Source organism: Cupressus sempervirens, chromosome 1, assembly GCF_028749045.1.
Source record: "Cupressus sempervirens isolate cs-2001-9-10 chromosome 1, ASM2874904v1, whole genome shotgun sequence".
NCBI lineage: Eukaryota > Viridiplantae > Streptophyta > Pinopsida > Cupressales > Cupressaceae > Cupressus > Cupressus sempervirens.
The window spans coordinates 200,322,521-200,347,329 of record NC_143118.1 but is presented as its reverse complement, the minus strand read 5'-3'; the positions used below and the strand labels follow the sequence as shown (position 1 = coordinate 200,347,329).

At 40.0% G+C, this 24,809-nt stretch overlaps 1 protein-coding gene across 1 annotated transcript in view; it reads left to right on the top strand.

The window, feature by feature from the left end:
- LOC149576817 (Lactoylglutathione lyase / glyoxalase I family protein) overlaps positions 1 to 24,809 on the top strand; it is a 146,226-nt gene that overhangs the window by 59,276 nt on the left and 62,141 nt on the right. The window contains exons 2-4 of the mRNA XM_089820187.1: positions 14,277 to 14,466; positions 16,210 to 16,293; positions 16,381 to 16,584. Of these exons, the coding sequence (XP_089676313.1) occupies positions 14,277 to 14,466; positions 16,210 to 16,293; positions 16,381 to 16,584 (478 nt within the window). The remainder of the gene's footprint in view (positions 1 to 14,276; positions 14,467 to 16,209; positions 16,294 to 16,380; positions 16,585 to 24,809) is intronic.

Genomic DNA, 24,809 nt, shown 5'->3' with positions numbered 1-24,809 from the left:
CAGAGCAGTTTGTTGCCATCTTGTGTAGTAGGGAAAAAATAATTATTTTGGTCTTGCTATTGTTATTTGAGTGATCGACACTCGTGTAGTTATTTCAGTTATGAGCAAATACAAAAAATATAGTAAATGTGGAAACCGGTTGATTAGTAAGGGTAATCTCAGGAAGCAAATTAATGCCCTAATGGAAAGTATGGAAAGGCTTAGACAAAATTAGAAAAGGATGGAGGCATTACTCTTGAATCCCACAACTCTAGCTAATTGTACAAGGTATACGGTTTCCGTTTTAAAAAAGTCTCCCTCACGGAGAATGCAAGAAGAGATTCTCTATTTTTTCATAGGTGAGACATCCATAAGTCTTCGCTATGAGTTTTCAACAGCTCGTGATCATGGTGAAGATGATCCTATTATTACCGGGGCATCCACTAGTCCATCACTAGTCCATCTTGTGTACATGGTGTTGGTGACTCTTTGCAAGGACACGCAGATATGACCGATTTGCTACAGGACAGCCGCACTGAGTCTCGGCATCTTGACGAGACCAGAGTTAGTGAACAGGAAAATAATGGTGAAATGTTCACTATCATTAATGGAAGCCTCACTCCAGTTAGTGGTTATGAAAATGTAATTGACATAGGGTCTAGTTCTCGAGACAATAGATTCTTATTTGAGGTTGTTGATAGTGTTGTTGATAGGGCGATTGTAGAAGAGGCAATTGATACCACCATTAGTTTAGACTCTCTTGGCGAGAGTGCTGTTTTTGAAGACTGTGATGAGGATATGAGTACTTAAAGTTTTGACTTTATGGAAGCTGTCATAGTGTTGAGTTAGTGCAAGAGACAATGGTCTTCTTAGGTGGGAAGGATGAGAGTATGGAGCTACCCAATGATGACACTTGTGATTTGAGTGCTACAAAGGAGTCAAGTGATGTCGATTTATGCCCTAGTGTTGTTGTTTCACATGATAACATTGAGTCATGTATGTAGCAACAGGCAATAGTAGAGGGGTCTTAGTTGAATGGTGTTGATTCTAGTGATGTGGGAACTTTTGATGTTTTACGCGATGATGATTCATGCTGTAGCAAGTCTAGTATATCATATCAGATCTTTGGTGATGACTCAAAGTAGTTATTAAATGCTGATAGGTCCCAAGATCTTGACTTACAGGGATTTACAGATGAGGGGGAAACAAACACATGCAAGGAGTTTGATACAATAGTGGTTTCCACTTCTTCAAAGGAGGTATTGGTAGAGGTACCTAGTGGTAGTACCTTTTTGGTGGACGTGCGAAGTTGTTAGTGCACATGAGGAGAGTGATCATAAGGTGATTATGATAGATACAATTTCCTACCACAGTGCGATTAGTGAGACAGTGAGTGTATAGGGGAGCCAAGGAATGCAAAGACATCCTGTATCCAGACAACTAAGGGTGATCAATGTGGTATTTCTTCAACTCTTGAGATTATGTTGCTATTTGACAAATGTTAGCCATATTTGGTTGGGGTGCTCCTATGTTAGATGAGCACGGTGGTAGTTGCTTTTCCCTAACATAGATTCATTCACTTCGAGAGGCTGATAGGATCTTGAAGCATAATTATTTGTAGATGGTAGCTGACAAAGATTACCTTGTTGAGTGGGGTAGCACTTGTTATGGGGCATTGTTAGAGCCCATGAGCTTAAGGCAACTTTTGGGGTGTTTGAGAGCACCCAATTCGCTCTCCAGGAGTCGTAGTTATAGTTGAGAGTTGATTGTGGAGTTGGAGTGTGTGTTTAGCGTAAAGACAAAGATGATGAATGCATACAGACAATAGAACACGAACAGCAGTAGTATATTCGCAATAGTAGATGAATGATGATTTACAATGATCCCAAACAGGATATAAATACTACTCCCGAACCTTCCCGAAGGAGTCTGTCGGCCACAATTATTCTATCCGTTACAAACTATTTACCGCCGGACCGTCGGCTACGGAATACCGAAACACCGCCGGACCGTTGGCTACAAAAACACTGCCGGACCATTGGCTACAGGAACACCGCCGGACCGTCGGCTACAGGAACACCGCCGGAACCATCCAGTCGGCTAACACCATCCCCCCAAAAAGAAAAGTCGTCTCCTGACGACTGACAAAATATCTGAGACAAATTAACAAACAAAATACATTAACAAAGTGACTACAACAAGAGAAATCTGCTTCTATCACATCACTTCCACATTCATCCCGTTACATCTGTAGCCTCTGCTAACACAATACTGTCTCCTCAAGCTGACCTTGATAGCCACCTGTGCTGCTTTCTCTGTTTTCAATTCCTCGGTACCCTAAGCCAAGTGTCGCTGCACTGCCTCCAACCGGATGATCAGCTCCTCCCGAGCTCTCTACGCATCCACCTAGACAGCCTCACAGCCAACACCTTCTCCCACTACCTCTGGTACATAGAAAGTCCGTGCCTGCAGCAACTTCAACTCTTCTCAACTAGTCAGACTCCCACGACTGATATCCGCCACGACTGGGGGTCGAGGGGCAGCGCCCTCGCGGGGTCCTGGGGCAGCGCCCCGGGTGCGCTCCCTGTCGCAGTACAGGGCGGGGTCGAGGGGCAGCGCCCCTCGCCGCCAAGACCAAATTAGCACTTCGAAACCTACACAAAAATGCAAGGAACGCACCATTTCTGTTATTATCTGCCAATTCTGCACTCTTTCTGGCAACCACGGATGTGTCCCCTTCCCTTTGGCATCATCCATCACTCATTCTGAGCAACTTGATTTTGTCGTCGTTTTTTTTTTTTTTTTTTATTTTTTATTTTTTTTATAAGTACTGAACCTCTGACTCTGCATCACCTGCGGCCTTCCTGTTCTCCCTGCGGCCTTTCGTTTCTCCTACCCGCGGCCTTTTTTTCTTCCCGCGACCCATTCTTCTCCTACCCGCGGCCTTCTGCTGGTCAAATTCTTCAACATGCCCACCCAAACTGTCTGAGAGAAGATAAATCGCGGTTGTTTTACCTTGCTACTGCCGTGGAAGTTTTCCGTCTGCGGATCTGCGGGGTTTTAAGTCCGCGGGGCCTTCCTTCTCGCGGGACTTCTAGTCCGCGGGGCCCGCGGGACTCTTAGTCCGCGGGACTTTCTTCCCGCGGGACTCTTAGTCCGCGGGGTTTCCTTCCCGCGGGACTTCAAGTCCGCGGGGCCCGCGGGACTCTTAGTCCGCGGGGCTTTCTTCCCGCGGGACTCCAAGTCCGCGGGGTCCGCGGGGCTGTCAGACTTTTTTTTTTTAAATTTTTTTTTTTAAAATTTTTTTTTTTCAAATTTTTTTTTTTTTTTTAAAAAATTTACAGAATACATTACTCAACAACAGTACCTCTGAGTGACGTCATCGCCAGAGAATGTTGTACTGACGACCCGGAAGGATTCACCACCGGGGAGTACTTCCTTACACGATATGGTTTCAACTTAGATCCGTTAACTGGCTGAGTTATCTCTTGTCCGTCCAAGGTTGCTAATTTCATTGTCCCCGTGTCGCCAATTTCTCGGATTTGATATGGTCCAATCCATCGCACTTTGAGTTTGCCCGGCTTGATTTCGTTACGGCCATCATACTTCAGTACTAATTGTCCTGTCTGGAATCTGTTATGTCTCAGATGCTTGTCATGCCAGAGTTTGCGTCTATTCTGTGCTACTTCTGTTGCCCACTGTGCCTGCGATTGTCGCACAACTGGATTATTTCCTTGCTGTCGGTGCCCTTCCACTAATTTTATGCTGCAGTGTGACCTTTTCTTTCCGCGCGGTCTATTCACCATGTACCGGACAGTGGAATCTTTCGTTTTTTTGTGTTGAGACTGTATGTTCTTCCCCTCAGCTTCAACCATGGCAATTTTTCCTTCTTCCACTTCCCTGCATTCCTCCGGACATTCATTTTCCTCCTTTTTCTCATCTTCGTCGACCCTTAGCATATTGCAACTCGGAAAGAGTTCGTAGTCTTCTATTTGCCAGTGGTAAAGGCCATTAACCGAGTCCAGGTCGTCGTCATTCGATCCTCCGTCAAGTCTCAATACTCCTCCTTCATCCGGTTCCATTTTCCTCTGTCCTTCGTCATCACTTTCGCCTTCACTGTCAGAATCTGACAATGCTGCCTCCTCACCGACCATTTGCGTATGCAGGTCAATTATGAATCTTTTGCCTCCGCGCTCCATTGATAGGGTATTGCGTTTCCAATCATGTTGTACTTTTGCTTGCACCAACCAATCCCGTCCCAGAATAGCATCATAGCCTTTTCTTTTTAATGGAATGACTACAAAATCCAATAAAAATGGTTGCGTACCAATTGTTACCGATTGCGCTTTCAGAATTCCCAACGGTTTGATTCCATGTTGGTCTGCCGTGAGCAACTGAAATGCAGGTGGCCACAACGTCGGTTTTCCCAACTTCTTCCAAGTATCCTCCGGCAACACATTCACGCCGGACCCTCCGTCAACAATTGTCTCTGTCAAAACATTTCCCAAAATCCCCATCTCGACAACCGCCGGATGCCGTCCGGAGGTGAGTGCCAGCAGCATTGGGTCTGTTGCCATTACTTCCCTACTATTCCTTCTTGTTTCCTCCGGTGCGTTTGAAAACGGTGTATGATTCAGAATAGCCGTCCGTAATTGGGGCATTGTGAGAAGGAGGTCACTTATCTTGACCGGTATCTCCGTTTGTAAGATCTGTCGTACAATGCTTTGTTCTGCGAAGTTCTTTGCCAAGGTGCTGGTGATGTCCTTCAACTGAGATGTTTCCGGCGACGATGCCTTTGCAATGTCCGCCTGCACTTCCCCCACTTTTCTCTTTTCCTCCGCTTGCCTCCGTGTAATTGCCAGAACCTCCTCTACATCCGTGCCGACAGTGATCAAATTTACTCCAGCCTTTGGACACTTGGAATCTTCGTGATCGCCGGGTCCGCACCATCTGCATAATAATTTCGGTGTGTTTGCCGCTGTACAATCCCGCGCAAAATGACCCCACAAATTACACGCTCGACATTGAACGATCGGCCGTCCGTTTGCATCATATTGGGTTCGACTCCGGCCTCCATTATTATTGTTATTATTTGCATTGTTGGTATTTTGCCTTCTGCTATTATTCCTATACCCTCCGGGTGTGGCACCATCAATGTTTGCATTTCCGTTATTGCCCGACGGGGAAGCCTGCTGCGTAAGAAGCACCTGCGGAGATCCTCTTGTCTTCATGTTAAAAGGACAGTCCTTTGTGGAATGGCCCATGATCTGACAGATGTCGCAGAATTGGTTCTTCGGGCACGATCCCTTAGTATGACCGTCGGTCTTACATTCCGTGCACCACAGTTCACTGCCTTTTGGCTCCTTCTGCATGTTTTTAAATTCCTTCATCATGCGAACCATATCCTTCTGTAGGGCACGAACCTTCTTGCTGCTGCCTTCGTCGTCGCTACTATCATCCCGAGTGGATTCATCATCATCAGAGTCAGAGGAGCTGGTTTTCTTCTTCTTTGTCTTCTGTGCACTCTCAAGGTCCAGTGCTCTGTTATATGCGTCCACATATGATGACGGTGGCACAATTTTCATTTTCCTCCGCAACTTCGAGCGTAGGCCGTCCACAAACCACCTTTTCTGCAATCCGTTCGCTGGCTTGCTTTCCATTTTGTTTACTAAGTCTTTTAATCTCCTGGCATAGACACGGACAGTTTCGTGCTTCCCTTGCTTGGTATTGAAAATTTCCGCTACGATTTCATTATCATCCCGTAAGAGTTTAAATTCCGCCAAGAACTCCTTTTTAATGTTATCCCATGTATCTAGCTTCTGTGGATCCATATCCGAAAACCAATCAATCGCGACACCCCGTAGGGTTGCCGGAAAGTGCCTGGCCCATTCGTCGGCATCTGTGATTCCATTTGCCCGCCAGATCGTCTCACATGTCTTACAATGTCGGAGAGGGTCGGCTGTACCATCGCCTTCAAATTTCGGTAATTTTTCTTTGGGTCCCGCCATAACTCTGGAAGTCTGCACCTGTACTCCCACACCAGCAGTCTGCACTCCCACACCGGAGGTGTCTGCAGCTGCAACCCTTGGTGAAGACGGAGGATCCTCCGAAATTGTTTCCCGCGGAAGTCTATCCTGGACGAAGAGGTCACTCCACGCTCGTGCTCCGTCGGCACCGCGAGCCGTGCGAGTTGATGCTCTCCCGTCTGAATTTTCTTCCCTCGGCGAACACAATTTCAAGAACTCCTCCCGTGCTTCTTCCACCAATTCCACTCGCTGCCGAGTCTCCTCCAACAATTCCTCCGCACTTCGGTTTTCGTCGACAATCCTCTGAAATCTCCGTCGGCGTTCGGCTTGCTGTGCTAGAATTAAATTCTCTTGCGCAATACGGATTCCATCTTTTCCCTTCGCCTTATTTCGATCCTTGTTAAGCTGATTTGGCATTAATCTTCATTCCTCCCACCTTCCAGATTCATAAGGCAACGGCGCCAAATGTTTAGCGTAAAGACAAAGATGATGAATGCATACAGACAATAGAACACGAACAGCAGTAGTATATTCGCAATAGTAGATGAATGATGATTTACAATGATCCCAAACGGGATATAAATACTACTCCCGAACCTTCCCGAAGGAGTCTGTCGGCCACAATTATTCTATCCGTTACAAACTATTTACCGCCGGACCGTCGGCTACGGAATACCGAAACACCGCCGGACCGTTGGCTACAAAAACACTGCCGGACCATTGGCTACAGGAACACCGCCGGACCGTCGGCTACAGGAACACCGCCGGAACCATCCAGTCGGCTAACAGTGTGTATAGTCTATATGAGCCCCAGATCTAGTTTTGCTACATATAATGGCAGTTGGTGGTGAGTTGACTTCCATATATAGGGTTGATGGATATGATGAGGATGTAGTTACATCCATCCTTGATATGAGTGCAATAGTTATAGATGAGATGAGGGCATCAGTGGAGGATTATAGAGAGCTTCCTATTATACCAAGTCCCCCTGTATTTAGCACACTGATAGATAATAGGGAATAGGTTATTGAGAGTCTTGATGCAATAGTAGTGGATTCTTCAGAGAGTTGTGTGCCAGTTCCTGACACTACTCCCTCTTCTTTACAGGACTTGGGCATGGTATCATCTGATTTGGAGACAAGCTCTCATGCGGATTTGTTTCTTTCTACTGGAAGTGAATCTATTACTTCATCTCATACGAATGATAACCATAGATAGTTGGCAGTGTCACCATTTCAAAGGGATCAACTGTGGATTGTAGGGGAGCAAGTTAATGCTTCTTCATATAATTTGTACTAAGCAGTCATTTATGGAGTATCTTCTTGAGAGTTCATAATTGTAGAAGGAACCATATAGAGCTTCTGAGGATACTCTAATCCTATGATTCCACTCGACCAGTGCTTCGGAGTCAGAGATTAGTATCGTCTCTTAATTCCCATTTTGGTATTGATGAGCCTTTGACAAAGATTGGCGCACTTATATAGTGAGGAGTGCTCATCATTTTTCTTTTGACCCACCAAGTAGAGGACTTGGTTTCACGCAGGTGTGGGTTGGCACCAAATTCACACCATCCTTTATGGGATGGGCTTGCACCATTTGCAATTGATGGGGTTACTAGTTGCAAGTTAGTAGTAGAGTACTTGTAGAGTCAACGTATTCATGTTCTCTTTCTTCATCTCGATGATGGATCACAGAGTGTGATCCGAAACGTTGATGCAAAACAAGTAACACAATCAAATCTAGAAAAAATTCTAAGCATCTAGATTACCGTTCAAATGCTTTTGGGAGTACTAGTAATTGTTGCACAGATAGGATTCATGCTCGTGGCAAATTGGTAGGGAGTACAAGGAGTTTTGATCCAACAGATGATATTGGATATCCATTTTTCCTTGTTATGGATAAACGTGAGTTTCGTCTCTAATGGGATCTAGGTGGAGATAGGATTGGCACGACAGATTGGATGAGTCACCATTGTTGGTATGGTGACAATATATTCAGGATAACTTTGTGGATAGTGCTATCATCATAGGAGTTTGTAGGTGATGCTAGGGACATTATATCCTTGAGATTTGGGTGGATAATTGTGTTTCTTTGATTCTTGTAAGCAATCTTGGGGAGGGAGAACTTTGTTTAGCATGACCAGGATAGTGAATAGATATTTTCCTATTATTGGATTCTTGCAGGCAAATACTAGTGATTAGAGTACCCCATTAGGGTTTTGGCTCCATTTGGTGGGACTTACTATTTATAGTAAGTCAATGGATGGTTCTGATAAGCTCGGTTGAGTTAGAGAAGTTGAAACATGCTCCCAATTCTTATTTGAAGCTTAATTTTGGAGGGAGTGTTTGAAGCTTCTATTTGAAGATTCTAGTTTGAAGCTTTTAGTAAGACACTTTGTTAGGTTCATTCATCGTCTTTCTTCATTAGGATTACATATGTGTTGTCAGGTTTTCATTTTGATGCTTCTTCAGTTATTTTTGCAAGAGGGGTGAATTATGATGATTATTTAATTAAATTTGTTAAGGTTGCTATTTGTGCTAGCATTGTATATTGGCCACCTTAGTGTCATAGCTTGTTGGAACCAGGTTGAAAAGTTTTAAAGCTTGGGCACTGGAAACAATGACCTTGTGTATTAGAATATCATAATATCATTGAAAAGGTTATTTTTGGAGCCAAATGGAATTGATAAATTGTATTATTCAAATATATGCCTATGTATAAAGCAAAGGGCTTTTAAGTGAAAAGTGTCTTAAAGAAGTCATCTTTATTTATTATAAAAGCAATGCTTTGTGAGAAAGGAACTCATTCATGTTGCTTATGCTTTTTGAAATTGTTGTAGTTTATTAGAAGATGAAACCAGGGTTTCGATTTCAGCCATTAGAGAGCAGGTATTCTTCAATTGTGCAATCATTTGAGCAAGTGAAATAACTTTTGAATTTGATCTTCTGTGAGAGCTTCAAGACAGAGGCTCTAATTGTGGTTCAAATGGTGATATAAATGTTTTATGAAATTGGGTGAGATGAGGGTTTGTGAATATTTCTTCAAGCTGAGAAGAAATGTCTTTAATATTCTGAGTATTTGATCTTTTTTCTTTGAAGGAATTGAATGATGCTGATGTATATCATTCAATTGTATCTACTGCTGCATTGGAGGTAGAAGGGTTTCTATTTGGCGTGGGTAACATTTTTGCAAACATACCACGAGTTTGGTGTTGTTCTGAACAACTATACAGTGGCAGGGATCTGCATTTTTTAGTTACGATTCCTTTCCTTGGATCTGTGTTCCAAGTTATGTGATGCATTTGGTTTGTTGGCAGCGTCTGGTGTTAATTCTTTTACTAAAGAGTCTAGAAGTGGCGTTAGTAGCAGCTAGCAAAGGCTGTGATTATTTTATGAGATAAAACGCAAGGGTAGAGGTCAGTTTGGCATTCATAGCCGCATCCATATAGGGTCTGCGATCTAATATTAAAGATTGTGATCATTGACATTGGCCAGCATTTTTTGTGGATGAAGAATATATTCAAAGTTGCAGGTCATTTCCAGCTTAAGTCTATATGACCCAGGTTCTCTCACTAATTAATTTTTTGCATAGAAGTGCGTACCTTGTCAGTACTGGTTATCGTTCAATTGAAAATTATAGTATGTGAACATTGTTACCAATCTCTTTTATTCAAGTTATATATTTATCTATTTGGAAAGTACAAAAACAAACTCTTGCATACACATAAAAATCAGAACTTGACTTTTTTTGCCAACTGTTTGATGAAATGTCAAATAAGCAAAATTCAATGAGGCTAGAGCCAGTAGGGCTTTTTACAATGGTGTCAGAGTTTGCATGATAAGTGTTTGGCAAAATGTCAAACCACTAGAGTTGAAGGTAGAACCGGTTGAGGTTCTTTACACATGAAAACTTGCCAGCGACTGCACAGCCCGCAACCCTCCTAAACTTGCATGACTTGCCGCGAGGTATGGAACACTGATTCATTGGCTTTATGAAAGTTTCCATAAACTGATTATGCCCATTTCATGCAAGTTTCCTCCATTTCAAGTAGTGGGATTTTGGCACCCAATTCAAGTTTTGAAATTTCTTTCATATATGGTTGGTTTTGGCTCCAAGTTTCGTAATTCTTATTGCAGATTTCAGATGAACGTTTGCATTGTTCTTTAGTGGCTGATAAACCAATGGAGAAGGAGACATTTGGACGGGATGTTCATAGTTTCCAAGGTGATCTATGAAAGGGAGTAGGGTTTAATACGAGTACCTAGGATAAGAGTCAAGGAATACTGATGGATAATCTCATTTCAAAGGTTAGTGCAGAAATCAAGGAACGCTATTGAATAATCTCATTTCAGAAGTTATCACAGGAGTTGAGGAATATTGTTGAATAATCTCATTTCAGAGTTTATCACCGTGCTGAATAGTTGAGATTTTCTTCAGTTTCGAATTTGCATGTTTTGCAGAAGTTCATGGAAGCTTTTAAGCCATGGGGTTTTCTGTAATCTCATGAATTTTCATGATATTTTGTTATTAATAAGTTGGTTTGAAGGTTGGTGAGTTCATCCTAAAGTTTTGAAGGCTTGCAGTATATTTCGGGCTTCATCTTTGCTCATTGTTTTGGGTTGATTTATAGCAGAAGTATATTGCTCTTCATATCAGCCTTGAGGCCATGAGTTTGATGTTGCAGTATATTTTGGGCTTCATCTTTGCTCATTGTTTTGGGTTGATTTATAGCAGAAGTATATTGCTCTTTATATCAGCCTTGAGGCCATGAGTTTGATGCAAGTAATATTTTTTTTTCTTTTATTTACTTGCATGTTAAGTTTGGTGAAGCTTTAGGTTGATTTGACAATCAAATCTACATATTAGGTTCATAGTTTATAAGGTTTACTGTTAAACCTTTGTGGGTATTTCAGTTTGTTTGGAAACTATCAGTTCTATGAGGGTCTGGAATGAGATGTACATTCCATTTGCTGTTCCTTGGTGCAAATTTAAGTTAATTTCATAATTTATCAATTAGGGACATTACACAAAGTTACTTGGAAGTTTACCATTCCTATTTAAAAAGGTCTCTTGCGCATTTCATATTATCATTTTGAATTTTAGTTCAATATATTTTTCGATATTGTGATGAGATAACTTGTTTCATAATATATGCAAGAGGTTCCCTTTCACCAAGGGACACATATTAATATAATTATATTCATATAATATAATATTAACATCTTATCAATAATTATATTTATTAATATAATAATATTATCACAATTATTATATTATTAATATAATATAATAATTATTATATAATCATACAACATAGTAATTATACAATGTAAGTGTACAATATAATTATATTATAGTATAATTATATCATCTCATAATAATCACAACCATTGTGATATCTAGGTTGACTTGTAGATTCTGACAACTACAATAAAATCAACACTCCCTCTTAGCTAGGGAGGCATCCATCTAGGTTGTGTCACAATGACTATCCTTCAATGGGAAGATTAAATATATTCTATAATAACAGAGAGATATTGGATAAGTCATGATTAAATTAATAGTTAAATAACTAATTTATTAGTGTCTCAAGTAATACTTCATATTATTTGGGACATCATTGTGAATCAAATATGTAAGCCTTGTGAAGTTATTTAACTTCAACACTCCCTCTTTAGCTGAGGAAGCTTTCATTTTAGGTGGAGACATTTTATTAGATATGCAATATTCACCATATTGGATTAATTTTTTTTACCTTTATGGCATGTTGTCAGATATCACCATATTTGCTATCCACCATAAAGAATTTTAATACCTACCATTCATTGGGTAACGTTACATGTGTTACTCACCGTAATGGATTTAGGAAACTTATCTTCATGGCATGTCATCAGATACCACCGTATGCATTATCCACCATAAAGTATTTTAAGACATCTCCCATTATGTCCTAGTATACCATTATATGCACTATCCTCTATAATAGGTTTATGATATCTACCATTATGGTATAGCTTTGGGTAGCACCGGATGCGCTTCCCACCATAGTGGATTTATAAAAAATACGTCCATGGCATGTCTTCAGATACTACCGTTTGTGTCATCCACCATGAAGGATTTTAAGATATTTGCCATTATATCATTGGATACCACCATATGTGCTATCTTCCATAATGGGTTTATGATATTTACCAAGGCATGATCAACTAAAAATTGAATATGATTCATCCCAAGGAGTCACTGCCTCATTTCAATACGGTTTCACCTATGTATATCCTAATTCAACACTTGAATATATATTGCACCACTCAATCCTCTATGACCGACCAATGTACTCTTTATGAAAGCTTGTGATTATCTATGTGAAATTGTGGGTATGATATGAAGTACCACATATATAATAATTTGACCAAACACAAAGGTATATCACTTACTCATCCACACCAATAACAATTTGCATATGATAGTGTAATTTGCTTATCTAATTCCTTATTTTGTTTTAGGCAAAGATGAGATGCGATGCAATTTGAATAGATCTAACAAGGTTTGCAATACATGTCACATACCAACAAAGCAATATGTTTATCAAATTTTTTTATCAGTGAGAAACACAATCTAAGCTCTCAACGTATTATTGTCCTCTGATATATGTGTTTGCTCTGCTTATGAAAGTTCAGTAGATGTGTGACGACCTTGGCAAGAAATAACACTTAATGCTATTGCAAAGTTCTGTAATGTTCTGACCTAGCCGTTAGCCATACATCTTGACTGGAGGAATTTTTTTGTCCGTATGTTGCAACGTGTGATCCGTACGGTGCAGGGGGGATATACCAAGCAAGTCGTACAGTGGAGGTATTGCCAGGTATGGAGGAGTCCGTATAGAAGATGTGAAGGCCATAGACTGTAAATGGAATGTTTGTACAGTGGAGATACCTGATGGGCCATACGGTGATATGGAATGAAGGGGCCGTATAGAGGGTAGACAGTCGTAGGGAGTGGTAGGAGGTCATATAGTCAAACTTGGTGGCCGTACGATGTTCTTGGGGAGGCCGTACTGTGAGTTATGGGGATTGAATTGGAGGCCGTACGGTGTATGCTAGTGGCTAGAAATGGATGGCAAGAACTCATATGGGTGATGTATGAAGAGTGATTGCAGATTAATAGATAGTATGAACAAGTAGCAAGATTTAATGTAGATAAACAATATATGGAATTACACTGGACAAGAGAGCAAATCAATTTAAACAATGAATATTCGCAATATGATGGTGCTCTAACTTGTTAGATCCGAGCGAAGTGTTAGAGGCAACGGAATAGGGTGAGGGTTAAATCCCACTGAAACCGGATAACCAAATAGGGAAGGTCTTTCACTTCCGAAATGGCGAACAACAGAGAACTCCAACAGGAATTCCTAGTACAGAGAAAATAATCCAAATTGCATACCCACTACTACCTACAAGCCATGCCTAAATACCCGTCGGGAAAACCTTCCGAGGGTGTACAAAGATAGCCGACGGCCAAACTACCTACGGAAACAATTAAAAATGGGTCCAAGATATATTAAATCAATCGGCCCAATAACAAGGTTTAATTAATTACATTTATTTTATGATGGGGATAGTACAAGTTCATTTTGCTAGAAAATCAGATCAAATGCATGATAACCCCATCAATATGTGATTTGCCTCTGAAAATAACTTTTTCAGGATTATCACCTACTTTGATACCATGTAATAATTTTGAATTTTAATTCAATACATTTTCTATCTTACGATGAGTTCACTTGTCTCATAATATATGCAAGAGGTGCCCTTTCACCAAGGGACACCTATTAATATAATTATATATTAAATAATTATGTTAATATAATATAATATAATAATTGTTATAATAATTATACTATGTAAGTATACAAGATAATAATATTATAGTATAATTATATCACCTCATAATATCAATAATCACAACCATTGTGATATCTAGGTTGGCTTGTAGATTCTGACCACAACTACAACAAAATCAACATTTCAAAGTGTGACAAAAACATTTTGATACAAACTTTTCCTCTGTCTGATCAAGAGTTAAAAGTCAGTTTATAATTGATGTCCAGTGAATGCTATAATTAACGGGATTGAAATCAGGGTAAACATCATGGAAAGTATTTGACATCTTTGATGTTGTCTTCTTATAGTTTGATGTTTAGGCTCACTTCTATTTCTAATGTGATTATGAGGAACTTCTGACGTAAGCGTCAACGTGTGTCCTTGGTAGGAAAATCATGCATTTCAGAGATCCTATTTGAGGCAGACTGTTTCCAGTAACCAGTTTCCAAGAAGCAGGCTAAAGTTGATTGAAAGGCATCAGCTTGTAAAACACTCATACACACGGCAGTTAATCACAAAGGCATCAACTGCCAATGATCTTGTCGTTGATGAAGAAAGTATTAATGATGCAAAAAATGGTATAATTTTTAATTTCCTCCTGTCCTTGTCTTTCTTAGCATGTATGTTTGTGTGAAAGGAATATGGTCCTATTATTATACACAATTTTTCAGGAACTTGTATTATGATAAAACAACACATGCAAAACTGTAAGATGCTGTAAGTGTTGAAACTTGACACCATAGAGAATAATAAGGTAAGCTTTGCATAAATAAAATTAGAACACAGACCAACAAAAGAAATTTACCATTAATGTGATCATGGAGTTTATGGCTTAGTGATGGCCAATGTCAAAGTTACAGGGAGCTAATAAAGCTACTACTCAGTAGATACTTGAGTAAAGGGAATCCGTTAAAAGTACAATTACTAGTAATTTTCCAGAGATCTGCATTGATGTCTTAGCTTAAGCCGTAGGGGCATATTTGTTTTTGACGAGGAACACACAAATCAACAAGAGGCAATGGAATATTTTCCATGTGAAAAGATTGAAGGAGAAAAATTTCAAGTCCCCAGATAAGTATTCAGTTGAACTGCTGTCTGCACAGAGTCCTATTATGACAAGATCAACCATGCTCAAGTATGCCATCTGCAGTTTTCCCTGTATTTTACCTCTTCTGCATTTGACCTTAGGTCTTCTGTATTTGACCATGCCAAGATACTCACAATTTGAGTGATTGCTCAGTCAACTGAGTAATATGAACATTTTCAGAACAATAGACATTCTACAAAGTTATCTCTAAACTCATTAGGAGGAACCTCTCTCCTCCTCTTATTGTACAACATCTGTGATGACGATTTCCCAATGAAATTGAAATTATCTTCCGCTTATGCTTCTCTGCTTTGATTTGCATCTATTTAAGCTACCTTCCTAGTCGTGAATGATTGTGTTATATCTGCACCAATATCACTCATCCATGTTTTAATAATTACTTACACAAGAAGACTATCACATGATAAGATTAGTCCAATTTATATGTATTGCCCAGATGACACCACAATATAACACCCAAAAACACCAATAGAATAATGTTCTAGAACACAAAGTAGAAAAACTATCTACTACACAGTAGATGTAATCCATAAAAAAGTAGGATCAATTTAATTATCAAGATTCCAAACCAATATGTGGAAATGGCATTATTTCATTATCATTATCTGTCAGGTACAAATTCCCTAAATTCATGGACAATATTATACAACAAGAATAAAATAAATCTCTCTAGAGGGGTGTATAAGGATAAACATGTAGGTTCGCCTGTGATAAGTGTGTTGGCTGGCAGCAAGCACTTGAACGTTTCATATCCAATAACCTAGCCACCCAAAAATTAAATTCATTGCATATATGTTACTTAGCAACTAGTTTTAGGTCCAAACAATTGCTGTTCGTTTTTGTCAAGATCAAAGATGTCTTATTTGTATACTTAACATTGTGGCAGCAGAAGAGCCATATGCTTGTCTCTAAGGTAGTTATATATTTTGTAGTAATAAACATCCTTTCTTGGATTAATTACCTTTTTCTGTGGAAAAATTCCAGTATTAATATAGAGTTGTTGAGAGAAACATGGCATCTCATGATTATATGTGTTACAAAACAGATCATAGAAAAGCACATGATTTTCACAGAAAATGCTAAGATCCTCTTTGTGGTTTTGTACAATTGAGAACCTGTTGTGTTTGAAAGACTTCATACTATGTGGTTGAGGCTATTATTTGCATCAGAATCATTACAATGTTCTTTTTTCCTGGCAATGTTATGAAAATAGGTATTGGAGTTGTAAGCATTCATCATGTGGGACTACTATGCAGAAACCTAGAAAAATCCCTTGCATTCTACCAGGGTCTTCTAGGTATGTTGCATCCTTGATGATCAAACCAAGTTTTCAGTTTCTGGATTTTCATTGTTTGAGTTACTGATGAATGGTCAACACATTTAGGTTTAGAAGTTAATGAAGAAAGGCCAAACAACAAACTCCCTTACGGAGGGAAATGGTTATGGGTAGGTTCCGAGATGATTCATTTGATGGAGCTTCCAAATCCAGATCCTGTAACTGGACGACCTGAACATGGGGGACGTGATCGCCATGTCTGCATTGCAATTGAAAATGTGAACAAGCTGATGTCTATTTTTGATAAAGAAGGTAAATTGATTCATTTTCATTTAATGTTTACTTGCAAATAATCAGATATGGAATCATAGTTTGTTCTGCAAATACTGGAAGAACTACAATTTAATGAAGAAAACTCAACATAATTGAAATTGAAATTGAAATTAATTTTTACACTTGCATGCCTATAAAACTGCATTTTTCTTTCACATTCCTAAGACACCTATATTACTTTTAATGTTATCTAAACATCTAATACAATATATTTAGACTCAGATTTGCAGCTCTTTTTTTTCATAAAAATTGACTTTCGGCCATCAAAACAATGTGGTAGCTGAAGCAATTATCCACAACAAACAACAGCATTCTGTGAAAAAGGCCTTGAATGCCACAAACATCCCAACAGCTGATTTGTATTAATACAATAAGGGGGTGCACACCAATATCTGTGCACGAGATTGATGGAGAGGTGACTGATTGGAATCAGAATCCACTTCATATTGATTGCAGAAATATGGTATGCGCTTTCCTATACTACTATCCCAGGCGCAAGCCCTGACTGAGAGTACATCTTCGCCAACTTTGTAACCCGGTCCCTTCCAGGGAAAATACTGTAGGAATCCATGCTATTCTGTGGGATTCCATTGAGATAGAACATAAGCACCTTGGTACCAGCATCAATCAAAGAGCTATCATGATTTGTTCCATGTAGCTAAAAGCCCCATAGCATGGTTCCACTTGGCTACTACCCTACTAACCAACTGGAAAAATGGTCTTGTTCTCATATATGCCTTGGCCTCCTAATATACACTTCTTATGTATCAAGCTGATTGTTAAAATTGAAAAAAAGAAGGTTGAAATAGTGATGGTAGAAGATTGAATATGGCATAGATACAGGGTTCTAGTACATTGGTACAAAAATTTCTTGTGTGCAATATGCTTGGGTATGGCTGGCTGTATTTTAGAAAATTGTAAATGTTACTCAATTTTCATGCATGTTCAAATGGAGTAAAGTATGCATGTTTATCACTTTCAAGTTATACTCAGAATTGGTAAAAAGGAAGAATTTTTATTCATATTGAAATAATATACAATGTTTTTGTATTATTCACCATGATGGTACAATTAATGTTTACAAGCGCGGAATAAAGATGATGAAAGTAAATTTCTCTTACACATTTGACCGTAAGAGTAGTCTCTATCTACTGATGTATATTCCTACTCTATTGAAATGAAGAACATGAAAGAAGTATAAAGAGAGGAAAGGTCATGGGCACTAGTCATTGCCTGTAATGACTGATTGAGTTGCATCCATCCACATCCATTTGTTCGCTGCCCCAAACTGCATCCTTTCCATGCATCCGATCCCTGCATTCATGAAGAAAGATAGGTTAGACCCAATGGGTCTAAGCAATACTATTACCTCCCTTCACCTCACATTCACTATCCTAACATGCTACTCATCACAGCAAAATAAAGATATACATCAGCAGAGAAAGAAGACAATCACGATAAGTGTTTCAGTATTAACATGGTTTGTTTCCTGTATAGCAGATCATAACAAATTGAACTATTTGTGTGACTGATTCATCACAGAAAAAATAAAAGCATTAAAGGGACAAGTTATTTTGATTTGAAACCTTTTGTTTTTAATATCAGAAAAGGTCAAACATTAAAGGGACAAGTCGAATAGGCTTGAAACCTTTTGTTTCAAATAGAAGAAACAGAGCTGAAAGATATCAATTACAAGAAGCAACAGTAAAAAGAATGTAACATTGCTTAAAGACGATTGCAGATTTAAAAGTCAATAAACTGATTGTATAAGTGAAGAGATGGAAATTTGGTGTACTATTAGTAACAGAGAATTAGCAAGTTCAACAGAATGCATCAATCGAAATAAATGCTACAGGCAGGGAGAAGTGAGTATAAATGAAAGAGCTGGTGTACTTCAGACAAGAATACAGAAAGAGCTGTTTTTAGCAAAATATCAGGCAAAAGAAAGATTTAATTGCATTCTTAAGACTTATTTTCAATATAAGTTCATGTTATTGCATAAATAAAGATACAGAATAACAGAAAAGTATATTCAGATATGTGAGCAATTTGAAGGTATGTATCAAATGAAGCTGAAAACCTTCATGCATTTTAGAACTGTCTGAAATTTTATAAAAAGTTTTCCATATAATCTTTACTACTTCAGTGGAATAAGTGAATGACAGCATCAAAATATTTTCTGTATGAAAATGCAAAAAAGATTTTCTTACCCATTAAGATTTTGGAACGGTTTCCTTAAATAAAGCCATGAAATATCCAGCTACAACAGTTACAGCAGTCACGACAAGTTACAAGATGAATGCAGCCATACACCAATCAGCATGGAGAAACCCACTCACGACATCAACCCAGAAAGACAGAATGCAGCCATAGGATAAAATATCACAGCAATGACCCAGAAATGGAGTAACTCCAACAAATAACTTACAGCAGGAGCTCACAGCACAGAGGAAAACAACAAAGCAAATAACCCAACCAAGACAAGAGAAAGCTCACAGCATGAAGAATGGTAGCCATCACAGCACTCACCGCATGGAGATGGAGAAACCCACTCACAACAAATAACCCAGCAAGTGAACTGAGCCACGAAATAATAGGAGAAACAATGGCTCACGGTATGAAGAAGAATCACGGCATAGACCCATGAAGAAAAGAGCTCATGGCAAGTAGTGAAAGAGGAGACCAGGAACCATGAAATCAACATCAATGCCCAACTACAGCAGAGCAATGGCATAGACTCGTGAAAAACAACCCTGCAAAAAACTAGGAGCAAGAAGCAATCAATCATGGCATCCAAGTACTTCTAGCAAACAAAACAGAACACCACTATAGTAGAAAACGGCTTTGCAAATATCTAGCACAACACTCACAAAATGATGAAGCAAAGCAATAAAATGGAGTGATCAGTATACGAAATCGCAGAAAAATCCAGAGTACCTTACATTTAAGCTAAGGGTTTCTTCAAACCCTATTTCTTTGTAATGTCCCCTCTTTAGTTCGACATGGCATTGATCATGGATTTGCCTATTCCAGACTCTCGTAGGCAAATGGTGTGGAAAGAGAGTCAATTCTGCGGATCAGATAGTCATATCTTGCTCTTGAAGAAGTGTTAAGAGGTTATATTTTATCATTATGTGATATTGGGGCCCACATGTTATAATTTTAATTTGAGTTGCACTTTTTATTTTATAAAATTACTTTATTATAAAAAGTGCATTATAATGAGAAATTATAAAGGATGTTTCTAGAAGTTCTAGCAACTTCTTAGAAAAGTGAATAAATAGAGGGCTGGGCCTCTCATTTGGACATGCTTGGATTGGAGAACTCTTCTACTTCTTCATTGTGAAGACATTTGTGGACTTTGGATCTGCAAATTATTCGATCTTTGGGAACGAATCACTCCCTTGGATTGACGACTTTGAGGGTGTGAAATATCACCTGAATTGTTGCATAATTGGAGTTGGTATTCAGCCATCTCATTGGAGCTTATTGAGAATTCGTTGTTAGGGTTTGTTTTTGGTTGGAATAAGGATTTCAGATTTGCCCTATCATTGGAGAAGCATTTGACAAGAGTTTGAAGACAGAATAAGTGCATTTTCAGAATTGGCAAAGCAGGGTTCGGAACCACATAATTGCTCATATCTCCTCAACCCCTTGGAGTTATTTTTTATGGTTTTACAGGGTTACTACCTAACCCTAGGCGCCCATTTTCCTTGCATTTGGGGGTCCCAAAACCCTAATATTATTTTATTTCAGCAGCCGTACAGGTACGGCCTGGTACGACCCTGCTAGTTTGGGCAGCAGCAGCAAATTAAGGACAGTTTAGGGGTGCGGTTGGAGGTCTTCATCAACAATCTGCAGAAAAACGTGGTGTTCTTCCATAGTTCTTCAAATCAGGTTCTTGAATTCTGAAATATATGTCAATTTTTGGGTAAATTTGCTGTCATACAGTCATTGTAATAATCAGTCCAGAATTGGTAATAAAATAATTTCAGAATTTATTGCATTGTAATTGAAATATAGTTCAATGGCTTTATATATATTGTAATTCTGTGATTATATTCTGAAAGTATCAAATCTGAAATTACCATATTCTGAATATTGTTACTGTTACACGCCAAGTGTTTGACAAAATTCCTAAGTTCAGTTTGAGGGTTTCTGTGGCCTTTATAGAGAGGGTCATTACAGTGGTATCAGAGCTATAAGTCCTGCCATCCTGTGGAGGTCTTATAGGGAATTTGGAACAGCTGGATAGGAGGGAAAGTGTTTGACGAAATGTCAAAACACTAAAATCAGAGCATGCGACAAAGGCCTTATAATTTCCGCAATACCAAAGCAAGACAAGATAGGATTTCTGACCTGCAGAGCGAACAGTCTAGCTCATCTATCCAGGTGGACATAGAATCCAGTCATACAGACACAGGGGAGGTATTTTTTGATCAAGACTACGACTATAATATGGATAGAGGCGGGAATGCCGGTCCAGATCCACAAAAGGAAAGATTTTTACAGTTATTAGACACCCTGGCACAGGGACAGCGATTAGCCGAACAAAGAGCACAAGAACAGAATCAGAGAATGGAGCTTATGATGCAGATGATGGCTCGACAAATGGGGTTGAATGCTAACATAGGTGGAGGAAATAATCAGAATGGTCACAATCAGAATGGGAATAATCAGGATGAGAGACATAATGGAGGCGAACAAATTGGGAACAATTTCGGTCATGCCCCTCAGCAAGCTCGGACAGTAAGTTCGAGGCCTATGATTCCTACGTTCCTTCCTAGAGCTCCAGAGCAGCCGGTACCAGAACCCCAGATCACTGACATACAGGATCAACTGAGGAGAGATTGGGAAGCAGGAGGACCAGATTTTACAGCTGCAATCACCTTTAGAGAGTATATGGATGTGCGGATGAAGCATATGCCCCGTGGACAAGACAGGACTCAGAACTATGAGCTACGAAAGAAAGTAGGAAAACTACAGTTACCATATTATGATGGCTCGGGGAAGTCTACAGCAAGAGCTTGGGTTCAAAAGCTTGACGCATACTTTCAATTGAATCCTATGTCTGAGGAAGAAGCTATTAAGTATGCAGCAATTCACCTGGATGGGTTAGCACACGAATGGTGGCATCATGGTATGATCACTATGGGTCATGCACACATTACCTCATATGTGGAGTTTACGGAGAGACTGATTGAACGTTTTGATAAGAAAGATCCAGAACTCCATTTCAAGGAATTAGCCCAGCTTAAACAGTGGGGCTCGTTGGAAACATACATTTAAGAGTTTCAGAAACTTGCAGTGTTAGTAACAGATGTATCTGAACGAAGGCTATTGGTTTTATTTATGGATGGGTTAGTTGATCCGTTGAGAGGGTGGATTAAAGCTCTCAACCCTCCCACTTTGCAGGAAGCCATTAAGAAAGCTCGTGACATGGATTCCTCTTCAGCTTCTAAAAATAAATTTCAGGCAAAGAGTTTCCCTTCAGGAAAAGATAAGGACAGGAAACCCTTTCACAGAGAGGCACAACTACCTAAGGAAGAAAGTAAGAGGCTGGACAAGGAGACACTTAATGACTTGCATAGGAAGAAGCTATGCTTCTATTGCAAAGGCCCGTATGAGTATGGCCATGACTGTCCTATGAGGCCAAAAGGGAAGGCCAACCGGGCAATGTGGGCTTATTACGAAGGCTCAGATTCAGATGGTTCAGAACATCATGATGAGGATTCTGATGAAGCAGAGGGAGAGCAGGAGATAGACAGTGCAGGGCAAAGGCAGGAAACAGAGCTACATTTACAGGAAGCACGACTGTCTAGTATCCAGAGAGAGGGATCTTTCAGACTTCGGGGAGTCTTGGCTGGACAGAAGGTTATTACATTGTTGGACACAGGTGCCACGCATAATTTCATTGATGCACGATTTGTAGAGAAGCGTGGACTCATTACTGAGGAGTTCGAAGGACTAAGAGTCAAGGTAGCTGATGGATACACTCTTCGTTGTGACAGGATGGTACGAGACTTACCTTTGCGCTTGAACAACTATGAGTTTAAGGCGGATTATCATGTGGTCAACATGGGTGACATGGACATAGTACTTGGGATGCAGTGGCTACATTCATTGAAGGTGGTTACCCTGAGATTAGAGGATATGGAGATACAATTTGAAATAAATGGTAGGATTCATGTGCTAAAGGCTATCCGTAATGGAGACATCAGGACTATCTCATTTAGGCGGCTGGAGAGATTAACTAGGCATAATGATATAGAGTGGGCAGCAGTTTGTACTTTGATACCTACACAGGAGGCGCAACATAAGGTGGAATATCATCCTGATATTCAGAAGTTGAGGATTAAGTACGAAAAGGTATTCAGTGAGATTCCACCAGGCAGGCCACCGGACAGAGGTATTGAGCATATTATTGAACTGGAGGAAGGTGCTAAACCTATCATGATCACACCATATCGACATCCAAAGCGACTCAAGGATGAGATCGAAAGGACCATTGAGGAGTTGCTAGCTATGGGGCACATCCGACCTAGTAAGTCACCTTTTGCATCTTTTGTTGTTTTGGTAAAAAAGGATGGAACGCTTCGGATGTGTATTGATTACAGGGCATTAAATAAGAGAACCATTAAGAACAGGTATCCTATTCCTCGCATTGATGAGTTGATAGATGAATTGCATGGGGCCTGTTATTTCACGAAAATTGATTTGAGATCAGGATATCACCAGATCAGAGTTCGTGAACAGGATATTGAGAAAACTGCTTTCAGATGTCATTGTGGGCACTTTGAGTTTGTAGTCATGCCTTTCGGCCTGACCAATGCACCTGCCACTTTCCAGTCCACTATGAACAGAGTTTTCCACCACCAGTTGAGGAAATTCGTGCTGGTGTTTTTTGATGACATTTTGATCTATAGCCGATCATGGCAGGAGCATCTAGAGCATTTGGAGACGGTGTTGAGCATTCTACAGAAGGAGTCCTTGTATGCAAAGGAGTCCAAATGTGACTTAGGGATGACCGAGCTGTTATATTTAGGACACATCATTAGTGCAGAGGGAGTGCGGATGGATCCTGAAAAGATTCGCGCTATTGTTGATTGGCCTCCACCAGAGAACCTTACACAGTTAAGGGGGTTCCTTGGTTTATGTGGTTTTTATCGCAGGTTTGTCAGTGGCTACTCACAACATGCAGCTCCCTTGACAGATTTACTGAAAAAAGGGGAATTTGTGTGGACTCAGAAGGCACAGGACTGTTTTATGAGATTTAAGGAGATAATGACTACGTGCCCAGTTCTAGCATTACCTGATTTCACGAAGCCATTTGAGCTTCAATGTGATGCATCTGGAGAGGGAGTAGGTGCTGTACTTATGCAGAATAAGCACCCCATAGCTTATGAGAGCAGGAAGCTCAGAGGCCCTGAGCGTTCATTCAGTATATATGATAAGGAGATGTTGGCCATCATGCATGCTTTGGCCAAATTCAGACAATATCTTGTGGGTAGCAAGTTTTGTATTAAAACTGATCATAACAGTCTGAGGCATTTCTTGGGACAGCAGGACCTGAATGATCGCCAACAAAAGTGGGTAAGTAAGTTGCAGGCATATGATTTTGACGTCTCATATGTCAAGGGAACTCAGAATGTTGTTGCAGATGCTCTATCTCGAAGGCCACACCTCACTCTTATGGTTCAGATATCAGAGGATTGGCGACACTTGATTATAGCAGAGTATGCCAGGGATACATGGGCCTCCGATATAGTAGAGGGAACAGTGATTGATACCAGATACACACTTGTGGATGATTTGATCATTTACAAGAACAGGATTTACCTAGTCCCAGGATCGAAGGTTAAGCAACTGATTATGAGAGCACTTCACGACTCACCGACAGCAGGCCATCCCGGGTACTTCAAGACTTACAAGTCAGTTCGAGAGCGGTTCACTTGGAAAGGGCTGAAAGTTGACGTTTTGCAGTATGTTCGAGAGTGTCTTGTTTGCCAGCACAACAAACAAGAACACAGCTATCCGGCAGGGCTCCTACAGCCACTTCCGATTCCCGACAGGAAGTGGGAATGCATCTCCATGGACTTTATCACAGGATTGCCCAAGGTACAAGGACGAGATTGTATTTATGTGGTGGTAGATAGAACGAAATATGCTCATTTCTTTCCTATCACCACTGCACATTCAGCAGC